The sequence below is a fragment of the Polypterus senegalus genome, chromosome 13 (assembly GCF_016835505.1).
Source record: "Polypterus senegalus isolate Bchr_013 chromosome 13, ASM1683550v1, whole genome shotgun sequence".
Lineage (NCBI taxonomy): Eukaryota > Metazoa > Chordata > Cladistia > Polypteriformes > Polypteridae > Polypterus > Polypterus senegalus.
In genome coordinates, this window is record NC_053166.1 from 87,360,654 (window position 1) to 87,380,944 (window position 20,291).

The 20,291-nt window shown below is 37.3% G+C and overlaps 1 protein-coding gene across 6 annotated transcripts; it reads left to right on the forward strand.

Annotated features, from left to right (window-relative positions):
- Positions 1–1,818: 1,818 nt before the first annotated feature.
- bcl2l12 (BCL2 like 12) lies at positions 1,819–20,135 on the forward strand. Of its 6 annotated transcripts, none has more exons than XM_039776437.1 (7): positions 1,819–2,018; positions 6,128–6,274; positions 14,146–14,546; positions 15,560–15,643; positions 15,948–16,021; positions 16,112–16,372; positions 16,550–20,135. In XM_039776437.1, exons 1-7 carry the CDS (start codon positions 1,945–1,947, stop codon positions 16,595–16,597), a joined length of 1,089 nt encoding a protein of 362 aa, XP_039632371.1. In that variant the 5' UTR covers positions 1,819–1,944; the 3' UTR covers positions 16,598–20,135. The 6 variants fall into 6 exon arrangements, with proteins under 6 accessions (XP_039632371.1, XP_039632376.1, XP_039632373.1 ...); XM_039776439.1 differs by lacking the exon at positions 1,819–2,018 and adding an exon at positions 4,115–4,232; XM_039776441.1 differs by lacking the exon at positions 1,819–2,018 and adding an exon at positions 4,116–4,248.
- Positions 20,136–20,291: the final 156 nt, after the last annotated feature.

A 20,291-nucleotide genomic window follows, 5' to 3' on the forward strand; every position in this document is an offset into this window, starting at 1 on the left:
AATGCCTGGCAAAATACAATGATCACTTCTAGACATACTTACCTGAAATGCTATTCTATATCTTTGTTTCTATATTTTTGTTTATTTAGAATCTGACTGTAATGAAAGGGCCTCAATGCTCTTCCCTGTTTAATGGTGTTCAGCACTATTTTTCCTGAGTAATCATTGGAGAAGTACCTCCATAAGAAGAACTAAATACTACAGCTAGTGAAATAAGTCAACAAATATTTAAGATAAATGCTAGGATTAGCAATAGCACAATTAATAGATTAAACAATGTGGCCTAAAGTTATTTTTTCTTTTGTTGTTTTAAATAATTTCTCCTTTCTTGTTTGCTCACGATTTGGGCCCTATTGTGTTTCCCTATTTCATTTTTTTCCAGAAATCACCTTGCCTTCTGCACCTCAACAATGGTAAGCAGTGTTGTCTACTGATTAAAGATTTGGACTGTGCAAAAAAAAAAAAATCACAGTTGTAAATTTAATCTCAAACACTGACTATCTATGTGACCCTGAGTGTGTCACTTAATATGCCAGTGTATAAATATGTTGCAAAGGATTTTGGGACAATTACCAGCATAAAAGCAACAATATGAACCAAAAACAGTGTGAAGTGTCATAAGATAAAAGTGTAATGCATCCATATAGATGTACATAATTAGCATTCACAAGATAAGATGGACCCTGCTAACTATATTCTCCTAAATTTGTTTCTTGCAATGTACCAATGAAGAATAACATTTTTTAGAGTTGGAAAAATATTGTTTTATGTAGTCAAGGGTAGGTTTTTCATTGCTAATTAAAAATGATACCGTTATATATACTAAATAATCAGTTCCAGTCTAGTAAAAAGAATAGCATAAAGCCAAATTTAGAACAACCCTAAAAAAATGTACTTTCCTTAACCCATTACAAGAAGATACATGACCTATCAGCTCTGGCCTCAATGTGAAGAAGAGTTTTAGGGTTAAAGAAGTGGAGAGGGGGCAGTCAGTAATCATAAATAATCTATTGCCGGGAGGAGAGAGGAGGAGGATGTGAAGGGGAGGGGTGGCACAGCAAAAGAAGGGTCAGAGAAGCTGAACACAAAATACGCTGCCCTGGGGCAGGAGAGAGTGAGCAAGAGGAAGCCTGGCAAGGCGAGTTATCGTCAGTGTCACAGTGCAGCGCAAGCAGGGAAGGCAGAATGAGAGGAAATATATGGGTGATAAGGAAGCTGTTGTAAAGAGAGATGCAGGGAGGGAGACTGATCAAAAAAAAACTTGGAGATGGAGGTTTATACATGAAAGAAGCACAAAGGAAGGTGGATGAGGGTTCAGACAAAAAGGAAGGGAGAGGTTTGTTTACAGCAAGTGATTTCCATTGCCCTAAACTAATTTTTCCTGTTTGTGTCACAGCAGACTTCCTGTTATTGAGTGGTCTGAGGAAGAAGGACGCAGAATTTATAAATAGCCCACACCCTTTCCCTAGATGGACAGTCCAGTGTCCCTAGAGATGTATTGATTTTCATCATAACCCAATTCTGTAAATTGCCACAAATGCAGTGCCGTTTGTGTTTCTATCTTAAATTCTGAGTTCCAGAGGGATGTGATTTCTCTTAGCTCTTTTAAATTTCTCAGATTCTGCTCACACAGTCTAAAACAAAATATCTACTTTAGGTATTATCTCAAACAGTATTCTATCAATAAGAGCATTCTTCTGGTTGAGAAATACTCTGTTACGTCTTTGAAAAACAGATGCAGGAAACATCCTGCGTATTATAGTCTTTTCAAAAGAGGAAGAACTATACACAAAAAACCAGAAGGACAGCAAGCTAAGACTGAGACAAAGTGGCATATCAGCAAGAGCTGAGCAAAAATGCAAACTTCTAATATAAAAAGCATCTGGCTCTTCATGGATAACTCTTCTCCTGATCTCTGCAGCCTTTAAACCTGTTTTGAACTAAATGCAACCTTCTCTTCATGGGTGGGCACAAATAAGACATGGATCAATCAGAACTATCATCCTTCTACTTTCCAGGTATCTCCTCCATAACTTTAAGATATCATGAATGCCATTTGAAAAGCTATTTGCTTTTTAAAAGATATTTTCCATGTAAAACAACAAACATCAGGCCTATGCTCTTTTTATAATGGTATGACCTAATTTTTAAATCATTAGATTGCTTGGCACCATCTGCAGTCAAATACAGTAATCACTTCTGAATTTCCTGGACAACAGGTCAAGGCTTTTTTGTTTGTCATACATCATGCAACATGTTTGTTTGCATGATCTGGAAGAAGTGTGTGATTTTGATTTAACAATAATGTGCTTAAATTTACTATAGATTCTTACATTAATATTTGCAAAAGTGGCTGAATTTGCTACTTGCTTTATATTTGGGAAAATGCATTTGGTTGTGACACTTCTATGGTCAATCAAACACATTATTCTCTGAAGCATTTTTGAAAACGGTGTGCCATGAACAGCAGCCAGTGGTAAAAACCCCATTCACTGCTTAGCAACATATAGAATATTTTAGGCATTACCAATTTTGTTAGATTTGTAGATGCTTTCTCTTATAAGGTGACATTGTGGCACAGCAGTTATAGTTACCAATGCAAAGAAGAACACAAGTCTGAAATAATTTTGATGCATTATATACAACACAACACAATGCTAAGTAAACACAGACAAGGGCATTTTAGTAACAAAAATAATCAATTAAATAAGAGAAAATTCATACAAATAAAGATAGGAATAACTGCTTTTTTAGTGTGTTAAGATGCCCACTTCACACATGTAAAGGCCGATACCTCAGCCTTTCTTTTTAACGTTTTATCCCTTAATGAAGCTATAGCATAGCATCTGCCATTTGGTGATCACAAAACATTAATAGTACTGAAATTGTTACAATTTGACACTTGATAGTACCTGAGCCTCTGTTCGGGAGCTTTCTAAAAGGAGTTTGCAAATATTGCCTCTGTCTGAATAAATTGTAGTTCTCGCAACATACCAGACAAATACAGGCGGACATTTTTACATTGCTTTGATGCATGTCTGTGACCCTGCAGTTGCCTAGCATCCCACCCATGCTGGGTAACTGTCTTGAACCATGATGACCTTACTTTTTGGAAAAGTACAGTACAGTATGTATGAAACTCCATAGTGTTATGAACTAATATATTATGCTAATTTGTTTATGTTCTAGACAAAGGCATATACAAATAGATCATAAATAAAATTTTGATCAAAACCATCTTCTGAGAAATTTATTTCTGATGGCAGTATTGGTTCTGGTGGAACTTTATGGTAAATCAGATCACCAGACTTGCAAGTAAAATATGAATCTTGTTTGTTCCTGGTATTACAAAATGTAAAGTATCTTGAATTCAAAAGCAACTGATGATATAAATTACTTATCATTTTATATGTACATAGATATTATATAAAGGGAGAGGAAATACTCTGCAATTGCATGTTGTGTGTAGGAAAGATACTTTTATGGTATGTTGATGAGCAGTTTTATAGTCAGTTAAGGCTTACATTAAGTAACAACTCGGAAATAAGAAAGGCAAAATAAAAGTGGAGATCCTGGAGATCTCTTGACTTTGAAGCTGAAAAGAAAATTACTGATTCTCGATTAAGTAAAGTGCATTGCCAGTTTTACTAGTTTAGGTGGCCAGTATGCATCATATAACTTTATTTTATTTTGTACTATACTGCCACATTTCTCATATCCTTATAGTGGGTAAACGTGTGCAAGAATTTAATTCATATCTGTAAGAAAAGCCAATGTTTAACCACATTTCTGGAGCCACTTTATCAGACCAAGTGTGGCACAGGGTGTTACCTTGTTTCAGTATAGCTGTCTATGGGGTCTAAACATTATCTTGTGCCCCCCTCTCCCTTCATCCCCTCCCTCTTTCTTCCTGTTTTCGCTTCACTTCTTGTAAACATCTGTATTGCCAATGACGACATCACTTCCCGTGCAGTCCCAGTATGGCTTCCTGCCACAGAGGAAGTGCTGGAGCTTATCGCTACGCTCTGGTTGGTTGTTTCTAAGGCAACAGTTCTGATTTGACATCCCCCTCAAAACTTCTGACCCCCCTCCCTCCAAGTAATTAGTAAGAGCAGCCCTGAGAAGATCAGAGTTAGAGAAGACAGTAATGTGCTCAGAGAATTGGGAAAGCAATAATGGACAGGGGGACAAAAGAAAGAATGGGAGGACACATTCACAAGTTTCACTTCAAGGTAAATTACTTTAAAGGTATAGTATAATTTAATATGTATGTTTCTTCATCCATCCATCAACATTTTAACTATTTGTATGTATTTATCACCTTGTGTCTGTCTATGTCCTTATCTGCCTACCCTTTATACCCCTCCCTGAACTCTTGGAATTCTGCTACATACAATAAAAGATTTTGGCAAGAAGCAGTAAATGCTCATTTTATTATTTACATACTGTATATCTTCCTAATTCAGCCCTTTTTACTATGCTGACATACACCTTTTTTTCTACTTGCATACAAGTACTCCTCTTCTGCATTAAAGCTGTAAAATCTTAATGACAGAGCATGTACATCTAAAAAAAACAACATCCCTCATAGTCTTTATACTCTTTCCTAACTCATGACTGACCTGATAAGTAAAGGCAATGCATATGGAGAAAATGTTTAGGTGTACGCAGGGGTTTACAATGGAGCCAACGAGTGCTCCCAGCCCTGTTTCTCCCAACCCTTGTACCAGTGTATCCTAAAATCTTAAACCCTGGTGCGGGGGGTGGAGGAGGCTGTGCTGGAGAAATGATACTTCACTCAGTTGGGTGCAATCAGCTAAAGTGTCAAAGAAAGGATGGACCTCAGTTTCCTGTTACACTTTTGTGTTTTAACCTTGATTAACTTTCTGAACAACTGCAACTTCTTTAATGCCCAGCAAACATGGGTAATATAAAACTGTCACAACATATTCAAATGCTATATCGAGAAACCAAATATTCCATCAGCATTACTTATGGCAGAATTACTTTTAAACATGAACGCTAGGCGGCGACTTCTCACTTACATTGAACCACCGAACAAGTGTGCACATAAGTTTTATCAGTAAGGGCCTGGCGTCCCGTCCTAGGTTCTTACCTCGCCCTCAGTGCTGCCTAGGCAGTCTCCCGACATTAAAAATGGCGAGGTGGATATAAACGTCCATCACTCCAGCACCTTCCGAGGTGAAAGGAAACGTCTTTAAAGTTAAGTAATGTGGGTCAAACAACTCCTTCAGTTTGTGCTTGCTGTTCAATATGCCCCCCGTTAACGTCTAAGTTTATTTTTATGTATCATGTTATTCTTCGTCTTTGCATTTTTTAAAATTAAATATACCAGCTTTGAACACAAAATGTATTTTACTGTGGTATTCAATCACACCTCAGCCTTAACTGCACTAAACCAAACCGAACCGACTCTAGAGCCGGGTGCATCGAACATTTATTCTGAAATATAAAGAATTAAACAAGTGACAAGTGGAGCTCAGTTTAGCTGTATAACAGATATTCATTCACCTTTTCCACGCTGCTAATATCAGTAACCTGAGCGCTGTGCATGTTATCAAATTTCTTTATTTCACTTCTGCTGATGTTGCTCAGTAGCGCTTTACGAATATCACCTCGCCTCTGTGCACCTTTAAGAGAAGGAGGAGAAAGACAGACGCCCGCGCTTGCGCAGTTGGCAAACACCGGTAACAACTTTTTTTTTTTTTAGGAAGCGTTTAAACACACGAGTCGCGAACATTTCTCTAAGTGAAATAAATCAATTAATTTGAACGTCCGTTCACGGTTTTAGATGCCAGGTAAGCCACGGCGCATTACTTTTAACATTACCACGGACATTTAAATACTTTCGATCGATCGATGGTGGAGCGTTCTCGTTCAAGCTAGGTAAGTGGGTGTCTCAAGTCCTGGGGAGTCGGTGAGGGTACGAACTGTATTCTCTTCGACTATTATATTGGGCTTCCCCTTCCCTGAAAAAACACGTTGACATACAGTACGTCATAGGAGGGGCTATTCACGCCCGGAGATATACAGGAGAGAGAGAGAGAGAAAAAGAGGGTGATTTACCGCCTAAGTAAACTTGACCGAAGTTTGTTCTCTGTTTCAGCCTCCATTCGGCTCGCTTCGGCGAGATGGAAATCCACGAACAAACGCGCCTTGTTCTGGAGGCATTCCTGCAGCGGTCTCTTGCGGTAGACTCTTCAGAGAGGCCGGGGCATATTGGCCGCGCATACCGAGACCCTAACAAATTCAGGTAATCATCCTTGGCTTACGCACTACTTCACCTACACAGCAAGTCGTTATACTCTGTAGACTTCCAACTTATTCGGCGTCACTAAACTCTGACGAATAGTTCGAGAATCTCTTCCTTGAAATTGCCACCGTATTTACGCATCGTTGCTTCTGTTTTGGGCGTCAGGGTGGTGCAGTGATTGCCGCTACTGCCTCACAGATTTAAATCACAGGTCGGGTGGTTGAATGCAAGTTCGGGTGGGGTTTTCTCTGTCTATTCAGTTTTACCACTAGTACACCAGAGACGTGCGGGTTAAGTCATGAGTGGGCTGAAAGCGGTAAATTGGCTCCTGCTTTGCGGTTCTATCCTGATGCGACCCCAAACGTAGTTTGAGTAGGTTTTTTCCAGAGAGGACTGTCTAAGACTGGTAGCCTGATTCAAGTAATTAACTTGGTGTTCAAGACGTTTGGGGCACAAGGGTAGAGCCTTTGTGATTTTTATCTCGAGACACCAGTAATCAGTGGAGGACTAGAAGCAACTAATTCTTTAATGCAGGAAAAAACAATCTCCGTTTGTTAAAGCCCTTTACATCTTAATCAGGAAGTTTCTTCCTCCGTCTGCACTTTTCCTCTATAGCAAGGATTCCAAACCCCGATCTTGGAGGGCTGCCATGGCTGCAGGTTTTCATTCCAGCTGTTTTCTGAATTAATAAGCAATTGCTGCCGCAAACAGAACTTGCTCATTTTTCCTTAATTTTAAACTACTTGCTTTTTTAAGATTTCGGACCATTCTTTCCTTTTTTTTTTCTCTCAACCTCTATTAGAATCCAAATAGAGATATACAAAAACACCAATAGATGATCAGCCAACTTAAGATCGTCAAGCTCAATTCCTGGAAGACACTTTTTTTTTTTTTTTTTTTTAACTCCAAAAATTCTTAAATAGAAGTCCAACCTGTAGTTGGTGTAACCCCTTATTTAATTCTTTGTCTTTTTAGTGCTTTCATTCAGCCGCACAAGATTTCTAAAAGGTTTTTTTTTTTTTTTGAGCACCATCAAAATGTTTTGCAGAGCAGATCAAAATTTATTTGACCTTCACTTTTCATCAGATATTGCCTGATAAACACATTTATAAATGACATTACAGTGGATGCTAATTTGTTGGTTCACTTTGCGTTTTATGTTTGGTTAAGAAAAGGTAACCATTATGTGTTCGAAACTTAGGAAACTGATCTGTAAAATGGTGATTAAAGAAGATTGCTGCTAATGGAACAATCACTGGTTACTGGTAAAACCTGCAGCCACTAATACCCTCCAATATCTGAGTTGACACATTTTCTGTATAGGTTGTGGGGTTTTATTACCATAAAAATGAAATAATTAAATGTTAAAAGTTACAGACCAAAACAAGCTGTTCAATTTATTAACATTATTTTCATGTAGGAACAGTAAAGTACACTGTCATGGTTGCCCAGTACAGCAGACCCAGGCCAATAATCATATTATTCTGTCACTAATTATGAAATAAGTATTACACCTGAAACAATAATCAAATAATACAAGTAACTTTGCTGTTGAATGGTCAATAAAGGCATATGTCACAAAATAACCAATGGTAAATTAACAAAGTGTGTGTGTGTATATTATGTATAATCCCGCATGCGTACAATGTACTTGTTTTACTGTTGTCATATATGATCACAGTGGCTCTTGTATACATTTGACAGTTAAAGTAGGGCCTATTGTTTTAACAGTGGCGGTTATGCCTTGAACAGCTGTAGATTTGCACTAAAATAATGTAGTGTGGTAAGGTAGGAGAAACAAATTGAGCAGTACAAAAATTTGCCAAAGCTAGTGGTTTTCACAGTAGTATATTTAGTCAAAGATGAGGACAAGCAAGTGTGTGCAAGTAGGTTACTAGCTTAACGTCTCTCATTAAACAGCAAGAGGGTGAAGAGTTGCTGGATATTATACAGTGTGAAGGGCTTAAAGAATGCTGTTCATGCACATCTCTTGTCATAAATGAAAAGGAACTGAGCTTTTCACAAACCTGCTGTACATCTTAATGGCTTGGCACAGTCCGGGGACAGATCAGCTTTCCTCACCACGCCAGAAATTAAGCACTTTTCAGCCTTTTACCCAGTAGCTTGCATTCAGCATTTTCTTTAAATATTGTGTTGCTGTCAGCAGCTTTAAAGATCTAGTCACTCCTCTCCAGTGAGATTATATGACTTGCATGTAACATTTCTTTCAATGCAATAAGTTATGGTGTATTGGCTGTTGCAGCAAACTAAACAGTTTGGATGAAAGTTCTGTCCACCATCTCAGCCCGTACCCATAGCAAAGTCACTCAACTTGACAGTTCTTGCATTGTAGAAATATAGAATATGTAAACAAGTAACATACATTGTGGCTTGTATGTCACCAGGGTTAAAGGTTTGCACTAGATTTAAAATGAAATGAAACATGTAGTGATGTTAGGAATTTGAAAACCAGAGGCATGTGAAATTATAAAATTAGCCATTTGCTCTGCTTTTCAAACTGTTGTGTTATTCCTGTTTTGTTCCATGTGGTATACGTTGTTTAATTTTGCTAAAATGACATACCTATATGTCAGCTATATTTAGAGAGCACCAACCTTAAAATGCAATCTAGAGGAAATCCTTGCAACTCCTTTTGGTGAATGGACCCAAATGATTTAATATGATTTTGGAACAATGGTTTAAGGGCAGGTAAGGTACTGTAAGTGTCATCCTAAAATTTGAATAGTAAAAATGTAAAGTGGAATACCATAGAGTACACACGTTCCTTTTCTTCTTATTCTCCTTTTTGTGCCCACATTCTTTTTGGAATATGTTTCTATCTGTAACCTTGTTAGATTATTCAGTGATTTTCAGAATTAAATTATAGTTATGTATTAATGTTGTCACATTTGGCCTATATGCGTGTATTCGCACTAAATCAGGCCATACATGTCCTGGTTTGTTTTTTTGTTTTTTAACTCATTTTCCCTGTTTATGTCTTTTATCAATGTGTTTACCAAAATCTCCTACTTCTGCTTTGAGGAGTCAGACATAAAGCAGCTCATTTTTAATGTTTTCACTTAGTAGATTCTGGTGTGCGAATGTAGGATCATATACCAATAGCAGTAGTAATAGTAACTTTTTACTGTCATTTCAACCATATACAGTTAGTACAGTACACAGTGAAACAAAATAACGTTCCTCCTGGACCACAATGCTACATAGAAGACAGGACTACAGAAAAACTACACATTTTAACATAAAGTGCATGTGTCCAAGTATGTGCAAACATTGCAGGACAGTGCAAAGACAGACAGTGGTACAAACGAAGACAGTGCAGTGCCAACCAGTACACATTTATTATGTCTACATAAAATTTCAGGCTGTGCCAAAATGTGACAGTATCTTAAAAGAAGGAACAGATGTAAAGATGACACAGGAAACAGGAAGAAAGTAAAAGTATGATAAAGATAATAAATATAAAGACATGATCAAGTTAAGTGGGAAGGTGTGTATGTGTTATCAGTCTAGTCCCTGAGTGTTTAGGAGTCTTATGGCTTAAGGGAAACTATTACACATCCCTCTGTTGAAGGCCTGAATGCTTTGGTACCTTTTTCCAAATGGCAGGACAGTGAATAGTTTGTGAGGGGTTCATTGGGTCCTCCACTATGCTGGTGGCTTTGCGGATGCAACGTGTAGGTACATGCCTGTGATGGAGAGAGAGAAGAGATTACGATGATCTTCTCAGCTGTCCTCATTATCACCTGTAGGGTCTTGGATTCATAACACTGCAATTCCCAAACCAGACAGTGATGCAGCTGCACAGGATGCTCTCAATAGTCCCTCTGTAGAAGGTGGTGCACATGGTTGATGCCTTTTCTCAGCCTTTGCAGGAATTAAGACGCTGCTGGGCTTTGTTGGCTATGGAGGATGGTGTTGAGGGACCAGGTGAGCGTCAAGAATTCTCTTGCTCTTGATGATCTAAACACTTGAGCCGTTGAAGTACAGCAGAGTGTGGTCGCTTCTAGATCTTCTGAAGTCAACAATGTTTTGTTCGCATTCAGAGACATGTTGTTGGCTTTGCACCAGTCCGTTAAACTGTGCACCTCTTCTCGGTATGCTGATGAGGTCCACCACAGTCATGTCGTCAGCAAACTTGACGATATGGTTAGAACTGTGCATTGATGCATAGTTGTCAGTCAATAAAGTGAAAGCAGTGGACTAAGCACACAGCCTTGTGGAGCACCAGTGCTCAGTGTGGTGGTGCTGGAGATACAGTTTCCAATCCTGACTGGATGAGGTTTTTTTAGTCAGGAAGTCTAGGATCCAATTACAGAGGGAGGTGTTCAGGCCCAGCAGGCTTAGCGTGCCAATCTGGTGCTGAGGCATGAGTGTGCTGAATGCTGAACTAAAGCCTATGAACAACATTCACACGTATGTGTTCTTCTTGTCCAGGTGAGAGAGGGTCAAATGGATGGTGTCAAAGGATGATTATGATTAGTAGTTGTTGACATTTGGACTTGCCTCTGCATTTCATGTCTTTTTTCTTGTACTTACTTTAGGCAATGGTTTCTAAACCACCAGAAACAGTAATAGTAGTATGCATTAGAGACAGTTTTTTGCATTTGAAATGAAGAAAAGTATATTTTTACTCGTTGAGCTAAATTATGCAAGATGTCATGTTTGTTAAGATGGGCAAAATGCTTAAGCATTAATCATTTCAATTTTTGCAAATTGTTGTTCTGTTCAAATATCAATCAATCAACATTTATTTATATAGCACATATTCATACAAAAAATGTAGCTCAAAGTGCTTTACAAAATGAATAGAAAAATAGAAGACACAATAAAAAATAAACATAAGTCAACATTAATTAACATAGAATAAGTAAGGTCCGATGGCCAGGGTGGACAGAAAAAACAAAAAAAACTCCAAAGGCTGGAGAAAAAAATTAAATCTGTAGGGGTTCCAGACCACGAGACCGCCCAGTCCCCTCTGGGCAATCTACCTAACATAAATGAAACAGTCCTCTTTGTATTTAGGGTTTTCATGGAAGGACCTGATGATGATGGTCACGTAGACTTCTGGCTTTCAGTCCATCAATGTTGGTGCATCATGATGCTTTGAGTAGGTGGTGGTGGCGCAGGCCGCCACCACAAAGAAACCAGAAAAAGAAACAGAAGAGAGAGTTGGGGTCAGTACGGATTTTAGAGCCACTATGAATAGTTATTATGATGAATTGAACATACAGAGTATCAGGATTAAGTTAAAGTGAAGTTAGGAGAAAGCCATGTTAAAGTAATGTGTTTTCAGCAGTGTTTTAAAGTGCTCCACTGTATTTGCCTTGCGAATTCCTATTGGCAGGCTATTCCAAATTTTAGGTGCATAACAGCAGAAGGCCGCCTCACCACTTCTTTTAAGTTTAGCTTTTGGAATTCTAAGGAGACACTCATTTGAGGATCTAAGGTTGCGATTTGGAATATAACGTGTCAGGCATTCCGATATATAAGATGGAGTGAGATTATTTAAGGCTTTATAAACCATAAGCAGAATTTTAAAGTCAATCCTGAATGACACAGGCAACCAGTGTAGTGACATCAAAACTGGAGAAATGTGTTCGGATTTTCTTTTCCCAGTTAGGATTCTAGCAGCTGCAAGTGATTTATGTCTTTTTTGGGTAGTCCTGAGAGGAGTGCGTTACAGTAATCTAGTCGACTGAAAACAAAAGCGTGAATGAATTTCTCAGCATCTTTCAATGATATAAGAGGTCTAACTTTTGCTATGTTTCTTAAGTGAAAAAATGCTGTCATAGTGGTCTGATGAATATGCGATTTAAAATTCAGATTACAGTCTACGGTTACCCCTAAATTTTTTACTTCCGTCTTAACTTTTAATCCTAGTGCATCAAGTTTATTTCTGATGACCTCATTGAATCCATTATTGCCAATTACTAAAATTTCAGTTTTCTCTTTATTTAGTTTGAGAAAATTACTATTCATCCATTCAGAAATACCAGTAAGACATTGTGTTAGTGTATCGAAAGAGTCGGAGTCATCAGGTGCTATTGATAAGTACAGCTGTGTGTCATCAGCATAGCTGTGGTAGCTCACGTTGTAACCTGAGATAATCTGACCTAACGGAAGCATGTAGATTGAGAAAAGCAGCGGACCCAGGATAGAGCCTTGTGGAACACCATATCGGATATCATGTGTCTTTGAGATTTGATTACCACAACTCACAAAGAATTTTCTACCTGCCAGGTAGGATTCAAACCAATTTAAGACACTGCCAGAGAGGCCCACCCATTGACTAAGGCAATTTCTAAGAATATTGTGATCAATGGTGTCAAATGCGGCACTCAGATCTAAGAGGATGAGAACAGATAAATGGCCTCTGTCTGCATTTACCCAAGTCATTTACTACTTTAACAAGTGCAGTTTCTGTGCTGTGATTTGTTCTGAAGCCTGACTGAAATTTATCAAGAATAGCATGTTTATTGAGGTGGTCATTTAATTGCAAAATGACTGCCTTCTCTAGAATTTTACTTAAGAAGGGCAGGTTAGAGATGGGTCTAAAATTTTCAAAGGCAGGGGGGTCAAGATTATTTTTCTTGAGCAGGGGTTTAACTACAGCAGTCTTAAGACAGTCTGGAAAGACCCCCGTATCTAATGACGAATTAACTATGTCCAGGATATTGTCAATTAGCACGCCTGATACTTCTTTGAAAAACCTGGTTGGTATTGGATCAAGGACGCAGGTGGAGGGTTTCAGTTGAGAGATTATACTATGTAATTCAGGTAAATCTATCCTGGTGAAAGCATTTAATTTGTTTATAATGGAGTACCGGGGCTTTGGAGGTTCTGCAGTGTTGGGGAGATATACTATGTTATCTCTAATATCATTAATTTTTTGATTGAAAAATACAGCAATGTTCTCACAGGTTTCACTGGAAGTATTCTGGGGGAATTCCTTTGTGTTACCTGGGTTTAACAGATGATCAGTTGTAGAAAATAAGACTCTGGGATTACTAGCATTGTTATTTATAATCTTAGAGAAATAGCAGTGCCTCTCAAGACGGACAGTGTTATTGTATTCTGTTATTTTAGCCTTCAATATGTTTGCTTCGATATATTTGTCCTTCCCGAGCCACCTTACAGTGGGACCTTCCCAATGTGTCTGCCACAAATACATACAGTGAAGTTCATCCCTTTTGTTTAAGCCTATGGTAGCATAGCTGGTAAGTTTATAAATGTAAAATTTTAACCCACTATATTGCTACTTATAGTTTTAAAGCTGTTACCAAACTATTTTATTTGTGTGCAGAATATTATGTTTCTTTACTTGTAGTTTCACACCTGCTGTTTGTTAATAAACTGGAGATTTGTACACCTCGTGTCAAGCCAGTCTCCAAGTCGTTACATTGATAAAGAGGAATTTAGCTGCCTGAATATCTATTACATCATAAAAGTGAGATCAGAACACAAGATGTTCTTTATATTATGGACTGGTTAGAAAACCTTCAGATACTGTGACTAACCAGAAACCGCAACACTCATACCATTAGTATCTTTTTGATGCTTTGCTAATATTTATCTTTAATAATATTTTATAAATGAGGAAATCTCATATGAAAGTCAAATCTAAAGCCTTGTTATTTATTATTGTGTGAGAGGAGGACACTGTCGCAAGATTTGGAGGATAAGGGGTGGGGGAGGAATTGAAATTGTTAGACCCAAACACGCATCTTACAGAAACAAAGCATTTAGTTCCAGGTCATTCAGAATCTTTGTTAAAATGAAGAAACAGGAAAATTGCTTTTGAGTGTTCTTGTTTTCTGATAGTAGTCTTTATCTACTTATTTTTCTCACAGTGCTTCCCCTAAACATAAGGTATATTCTGGGGCAGAGTCAAAAAAGAATGAAGGAGGAAGAGAATCTCTTCATAGACAGTTAAAACATGATATGATATCAAATGGGAGCTGGGACTCTATTCATGAGGAGATAAACCGGGTTGAGGAGATGAAGCATGGTTTTAAGACCAGTATTAAGAAGCGAATAAAGAAGAAGAATTCCAATAAGATTAAGGAGCGATATGATGATTCCAGTTCAATACCTAGCCCCCTGCTGGCTTGTGTGAGGGCAGAGGCAGATGATGAGGATGATGAAGAAGTAAAGAAAGAAAAGAAGTTACCAAAGAAGCCCTCTTTCCTGAAAATCTTTAAGAAGTCAAAGCGGGGGAAAAATGATCCTTCAACCCCACCTTCATCACCTAGTAAGTTGCAAAATATTTGAAATTTTAAAACTCACTCAAGGTTAAAGATTAAGAAACTTGCCCCAAACTTTAGGGTAGGATACAACACCCTAAGTATTAATTGTATTAATTGTAGATATGTTAATGTCAGTTGACTGTAATCAGTCATGCAGTTTTTGAGTAAATTTTTGTTTGGAGTTGTTTTTCATTTATTCTCTTTTTGGCAATAATGAGTATAATTTTGATACCACACCCTGAACCTTTTACTCCAAAATGAGTTAATTCTATGAAGCTGCCAGTTTTCTCCAAGAAGAGTTTACAAAAAAAAGAAAGGGTGTTTATTTTTTGGAAGCTAGAACTCTTTAGTACAAGTGCCTTCTCACAGGTCAAATAGTTGTGGTGTTTTGATTTGCTATGCTGTTTTGAGCTGATCCCGAACTGTTACGTTGCTTAATGGTCTAGATGAGGAAAATACTTTTCTGTTATTCCCTGTACATTTAAACCTCTTGTAAGGCACATGAATCAATAAAAAGAATTTCTAATTAAAATGATTAGCTTTTAGTTGAGATAGAAGTTAAAATCCTGGACCCTTACAGTGCCTGCCTCTTCAGCCCAGGCACTGTTTGGTCACTTGCCAAATATTACACCTTGGTTTGGAACTTTAATAGCTGATTTAGCCATCAAAAGTCAAACTATTGAAGAATAGGTTGTGGAAGCCACTATAGCTGTTTATGGTATGATAACCATATTTGGGGCTTTGGGGTCTGCATAGATTTTAAAGTAGGCCCATGTGTAACAAGCATAGTTATCTTGATCTTTTGACAGTCGGAGATGAGGGGTGCAGAGTCAGGGTTATCATTTTAAACAGAAATGCTGTTTCAGCTTTCAGCTCTGTTGTCATTTATAAAATGTAATAAAAGTCAACTGCCAAAAAAAAACCCTATTTTTAGGTGGGGGACAAATACCAAAGAATAAAAACTTAAGTTAACAATTTAACTGTTTATTTTTTCCAATACTATCTCATGACCCAATAGTCTACTCGGAAGTGGCTGTCACTCTGGAGAACATTGCCAGAAAGGTCAGACCTCAAAAGCCTGCTAAGTCTACTTCTAAACCAGGTTTGTATTTTTAACATTTTCTTACTAACTGTCAAAAGTTTGTTCTTGACATCAGTAGGCCAATCAATAGGTTATTTGGCCAGGTGTTGCCATATTTTTGTTTAATTTGCGCTTTAGTGAAAAAGTCCCTAAACAGTCACAATACTGTTAGTTCTAGGTATTAAAAGTAAATCTTGCATGTTCAGAAGAACTAAATGACATCTCATCCTGAATGTTTTGCATTATTTTTGGGTTATGTTACGGAATCAATTGCTACCATCCCCAATATACTTCTTTCAGACTGATTCATATCTGTATTTTACAGGAAATGAAAAGGAAGCCATGATCCAGAAGCTGGTGGAACTTTTGTCTGTACAAGGAGATGCAATTAACAAAAAGGTTTGCTTGGAGAGGTTTATAATGCAGTGAAGGTATGTAATGAAGAGAAATATTTTTACTAATATTTTTCTTTCCGACGCCTTTCATCAGATTGAATCCGATCCCGCCCTGAAGAGAGGCATTACAAGAATGTCATATGCATCATTTGCCAATCTTGTTGATTCTTTTGCCAGTCAGGCTAATGCTGATTCTACACTTCCTGTACCTCAGAGTCCAACATTGTCTCGTATTGCCCTAACAATGGATGTCACAAGGCGCGTTTCCATGATCAGTGGAACACAGAGACTTATGGGATATACAGAAAAATATATGGAAACCTATGCACCATGGATCCAGAAGCATGGTGGATGGGTATGTTATTTCATCAACACTGCTTATCTAACTGTGTCACAAAATTAAACTAATATTGTGCCTTTCTGTATATCAATAGTAAAGTTAGAATGGTTGGGTACAAAAGAAAGAAGTCATGTTTGTGAATAAAAATTTTATTTAAAAACTTTTTTCTTCTTTTTTTTTTTGCTCTTGCAGGAGGGAATTGCTCAACTTGGGGACTTTACGGAGGTTCAGATTGACTGAGAATTGCTGCCATATAGAAATTCTGACACTGGAGATCTTTGAAACTGACTGTCGTAATTATTTGCTGTTGCTGTGTGTTAAATATATTGTGAACCTTACTGGTGCTTGGATGCCCCTCATAAAATTAGGTTTGTTCAGTTACTTTTTAAAATGTGGATAGTTGCTAAAAAGCAATGAAATATGTCTACTGTTACTCTTAAGTCAATGCTACAAAACATTTACCACTACAATATCATCCTCATTGACTTTGATCAAAAGTGTCAAGACAAATTTTGTTTTCTGACATACCTAACAGTAACCAGTGGATCCATTGAAGAAGCACATTAACACTTTATATGTAGCTACATTTTTATTTTTTAACTAAAGCAGGGTTAGGCACATTGCCATTAGTTTGTGAAAAATGGCAAAAGTGCCTGTGCTCTTGATCAGTAAATGTTCTCTGTAGAGTTGACACTTTAAAACTGCTGTTAACACTGTTCCTGGTGAGGGAAGACTGTTTGTTTATTTGTTTGTTTTACTATGTACTGTAAAATTTTGTGCAGAGTAATTGTCATAATAGACCAAATCAGAAGATTGACAACTTTTTGCATAAATATTTATACTAGAATCATCACTGCTGTTGTAACTACTACATATAACTGTGGGAATATGAGACCAAGTTAGGTGCTAATTTTTATAATCATTATTTAAAAAGAATAAGTTTTACTGATTAACCAACATCAAATAACAACTTTAATTATTAAATTACTGCTAGCCTTTGGCTTGCTTTAATTCATAACACAATTGTCCCAATCAAATTAATTTTATTTGGCTTTACTTTTATTGATTACATTTAATTCCTCGTGATGCCAACAAAATACAGATGTGTATTAAGTAGATTTTCCTTTGAATTTGTAGTAAGAGATATTTTTATCATCAGTAAAAATTAGTTTATTTTCAGCGTTTTTACATTCCTTTCAAGACAAACTGATTCATGCTTAGCGCTCACCTTTTTAATCCATTTTCTTGGAAAAGGTGTCACGTCTGTCTAAATCCATCCATCTGTCAAAATATTTTATGACCAAATGAAATACTTTTGATCATTTTTTTTTTTTGTGGTATTAAACACTGAGAATTTTTCGGCTTTGCACTTCATGGATTTCAGAAAATTTAAAGAGCACAATGCTTTACAACCTGTAGACGGCATGAGGTAAGGTCACTCAATCAGCGATAGACTGGCTTCTGGCCTAGGAGTGTGCTCAGTTTACAGTCCTAAATTAATGCTAACATATGCAAATTATTTCTAGTCTGACAAGTTCCACCAAATGGACAGCAGGCAGTCTGTATAGTAATGTACATATAAAACCAAAAGAGTAAAATTGTCTTAATATGATTTTAATGTTGGTTTCCAGTGCACTCCTTTGTATAGAAACCCATATTAATTTTTGTTCTAGTTGTGAATATTTACTGTCTGCTATTATCTGGTGCAACACCCCTGGTACTATCTGCCAGCTTCATATCCTTTGATTTTCTTTTGAAATAGAACTTTCACTTTTAACATACGTTTATTTATGCTTCCTAAACTGATGCATCTGTATTTTTGATGTTTCAAACTGATATTTTTCAAGAAAGTATTTTGGCACTTCCTCTATGGGTGGATATAATTGGCTTCAATTCTTATTTTACTTGTACTGACTGCACTGTGAAGCTGTGATCCCCCAAATATAATATATACAGTATCCATCTTTGAATCCCTCAGCATTAATTCTCTTTGACATCATCACAGGGTGTATTTTACATATGTTTGTAAATGTGGGATAAGTTGAGTAACCCAGTTAAGGCAGAAATCTGGTTTCTTAAAAACCTGTTCACATGCGCTTATTTAGTTCTCCTTTGGCAAAACACTCTGATGTCATAAAACTGCACAACAAAAAGATTATACATCATCAAAGGCCACCTTCAACCCAAAAACAATGGAGTCTGTATCTATGAAAAATGTGCTGCAGCACTTTGCAGTGCACACTCAGCCCATCAACATAAATTTAGTGATTTCTGAAATATTTAGAAAGATATTGAGGCAAAGAAATAATGTAATCAACTGAGCAGCTGCCTCAGGAAATTTTATCTTTGTGAATGCTTCAACTGTTTGTTGTTTCTTTTGTTTGTTTTAATTTTTATTTACCTGATGCTGCTAGAAGCATGAGTGAGGCAAAGACATGTGTGGGCTAACAGAATTCGGCAAACATGCACAGGCCGCAAAATCCTTAAGTGTAACCTGGTTAAGGGTTTACATGGCCGCGTAACCAACTGGGTTACCTGCTAAGAAATCTGTGCATGTTAACCTGCTTTCTCTAACTGGAATAAGAATACACATGGCATTTTTGAAACCGGGCTTCAGTGAATAATTAGGTTACTGCACTCAGTCTCAGTGAACGATAGCACTGGATTTATTAAAAAAAAATGTTCCTGGTGAACAATTTGTTCTTTAAGTTTGTCTATTCATTTTTAAATTTCATTTACTGAAGTAGTTCATTTGTGTAAATATAATTGCTGAAGATTTTACCCACCACTTTTAGTAGTTAATATTTATGTCTATTCTTTTTTTAACTTGGTTATTCAGTGCAGAGCCTCAGGAAGCCAGTTACCTACCTTGGTAGTATGTGGTGCAAGACAGAACCAGTCCTGGGTGGGGTGCCAGTCTATCACAGTGCCAGCTTGTGCACAGAACCATTTAGCACGCTAACACTTGTGTCTTTGGGATGTGGGAGGAAGAGAAAATGAGCCACCTTCATATACTGTAGTCAGTAGGAATTTGGGAGCCACTGTCCTTGCTTGAACAGCAACTATTAAAAAGTACACTTTGAGGTCCAAGGCCATGCAATACACTAAATCTTGCCCCGTGGTAAGAATTGAGTATATTTGTCATTGTAGCATTTAATGCACAAGTGCTTTTTGTTCTCTTTATTTGCTCTCATTCACTATATAAAGAATATTTTCTAAATGTATCCTGTTTTAAATTAACTTGTAACAAAGTGTAGAGTTCAGTTACACCCGAAGTGCAATTGAAGGCAACCCATTTGAAGAAACTGGCAGCTATTAGTCTCCCTTGACAAAGGATTTAAGCACCTATTTTGAAAGTGTAACTGTTACTCCACTACCTCTTAACCAAATTCTGTCTTAAAATGGAGGTCATTGTCTAAACCTGGAATGATAAGGAAACCCCCTACTTCAAAATATACCTTGCATGTCAATCTGAAAAAAATGCTACACCAGAACTTCGAGCTTTGCAGCATTCCCACCAGGTCCTGTACACCATGCCTTAAGGGGGTGCAAGTATTTGTTCTTCTGAGAGTTCAGGTGTTTCATTGTCTGTTTGTGTCCTTGTGTGCCTTTGGTCCACATAATGTAAAGCACAATTTGGAATACTTTGAGATTGAGATTTTTTTTTTCTTTCTTCAAAGCACATTTGTGGGGATTTGTCTTTCTTTCCTGTGACTGCTCGCTGTACATATTCCTGTTTGTCTGGTTCTGAAATAAATCTTATTTTTATATGAATGTGGATAAGCAGTCTTCCAGTGTTGATTATTCTTAACAGTTGGGTGACATGTAAGGGGAAAAAACTTAAATAACTAAACGGATAGAATGAAGGGAAAGTTTCATTGAAATATGTAAATGTCACCACTTTGCTAGGTTTGTTTCCTTGTGTTTTCTAAGT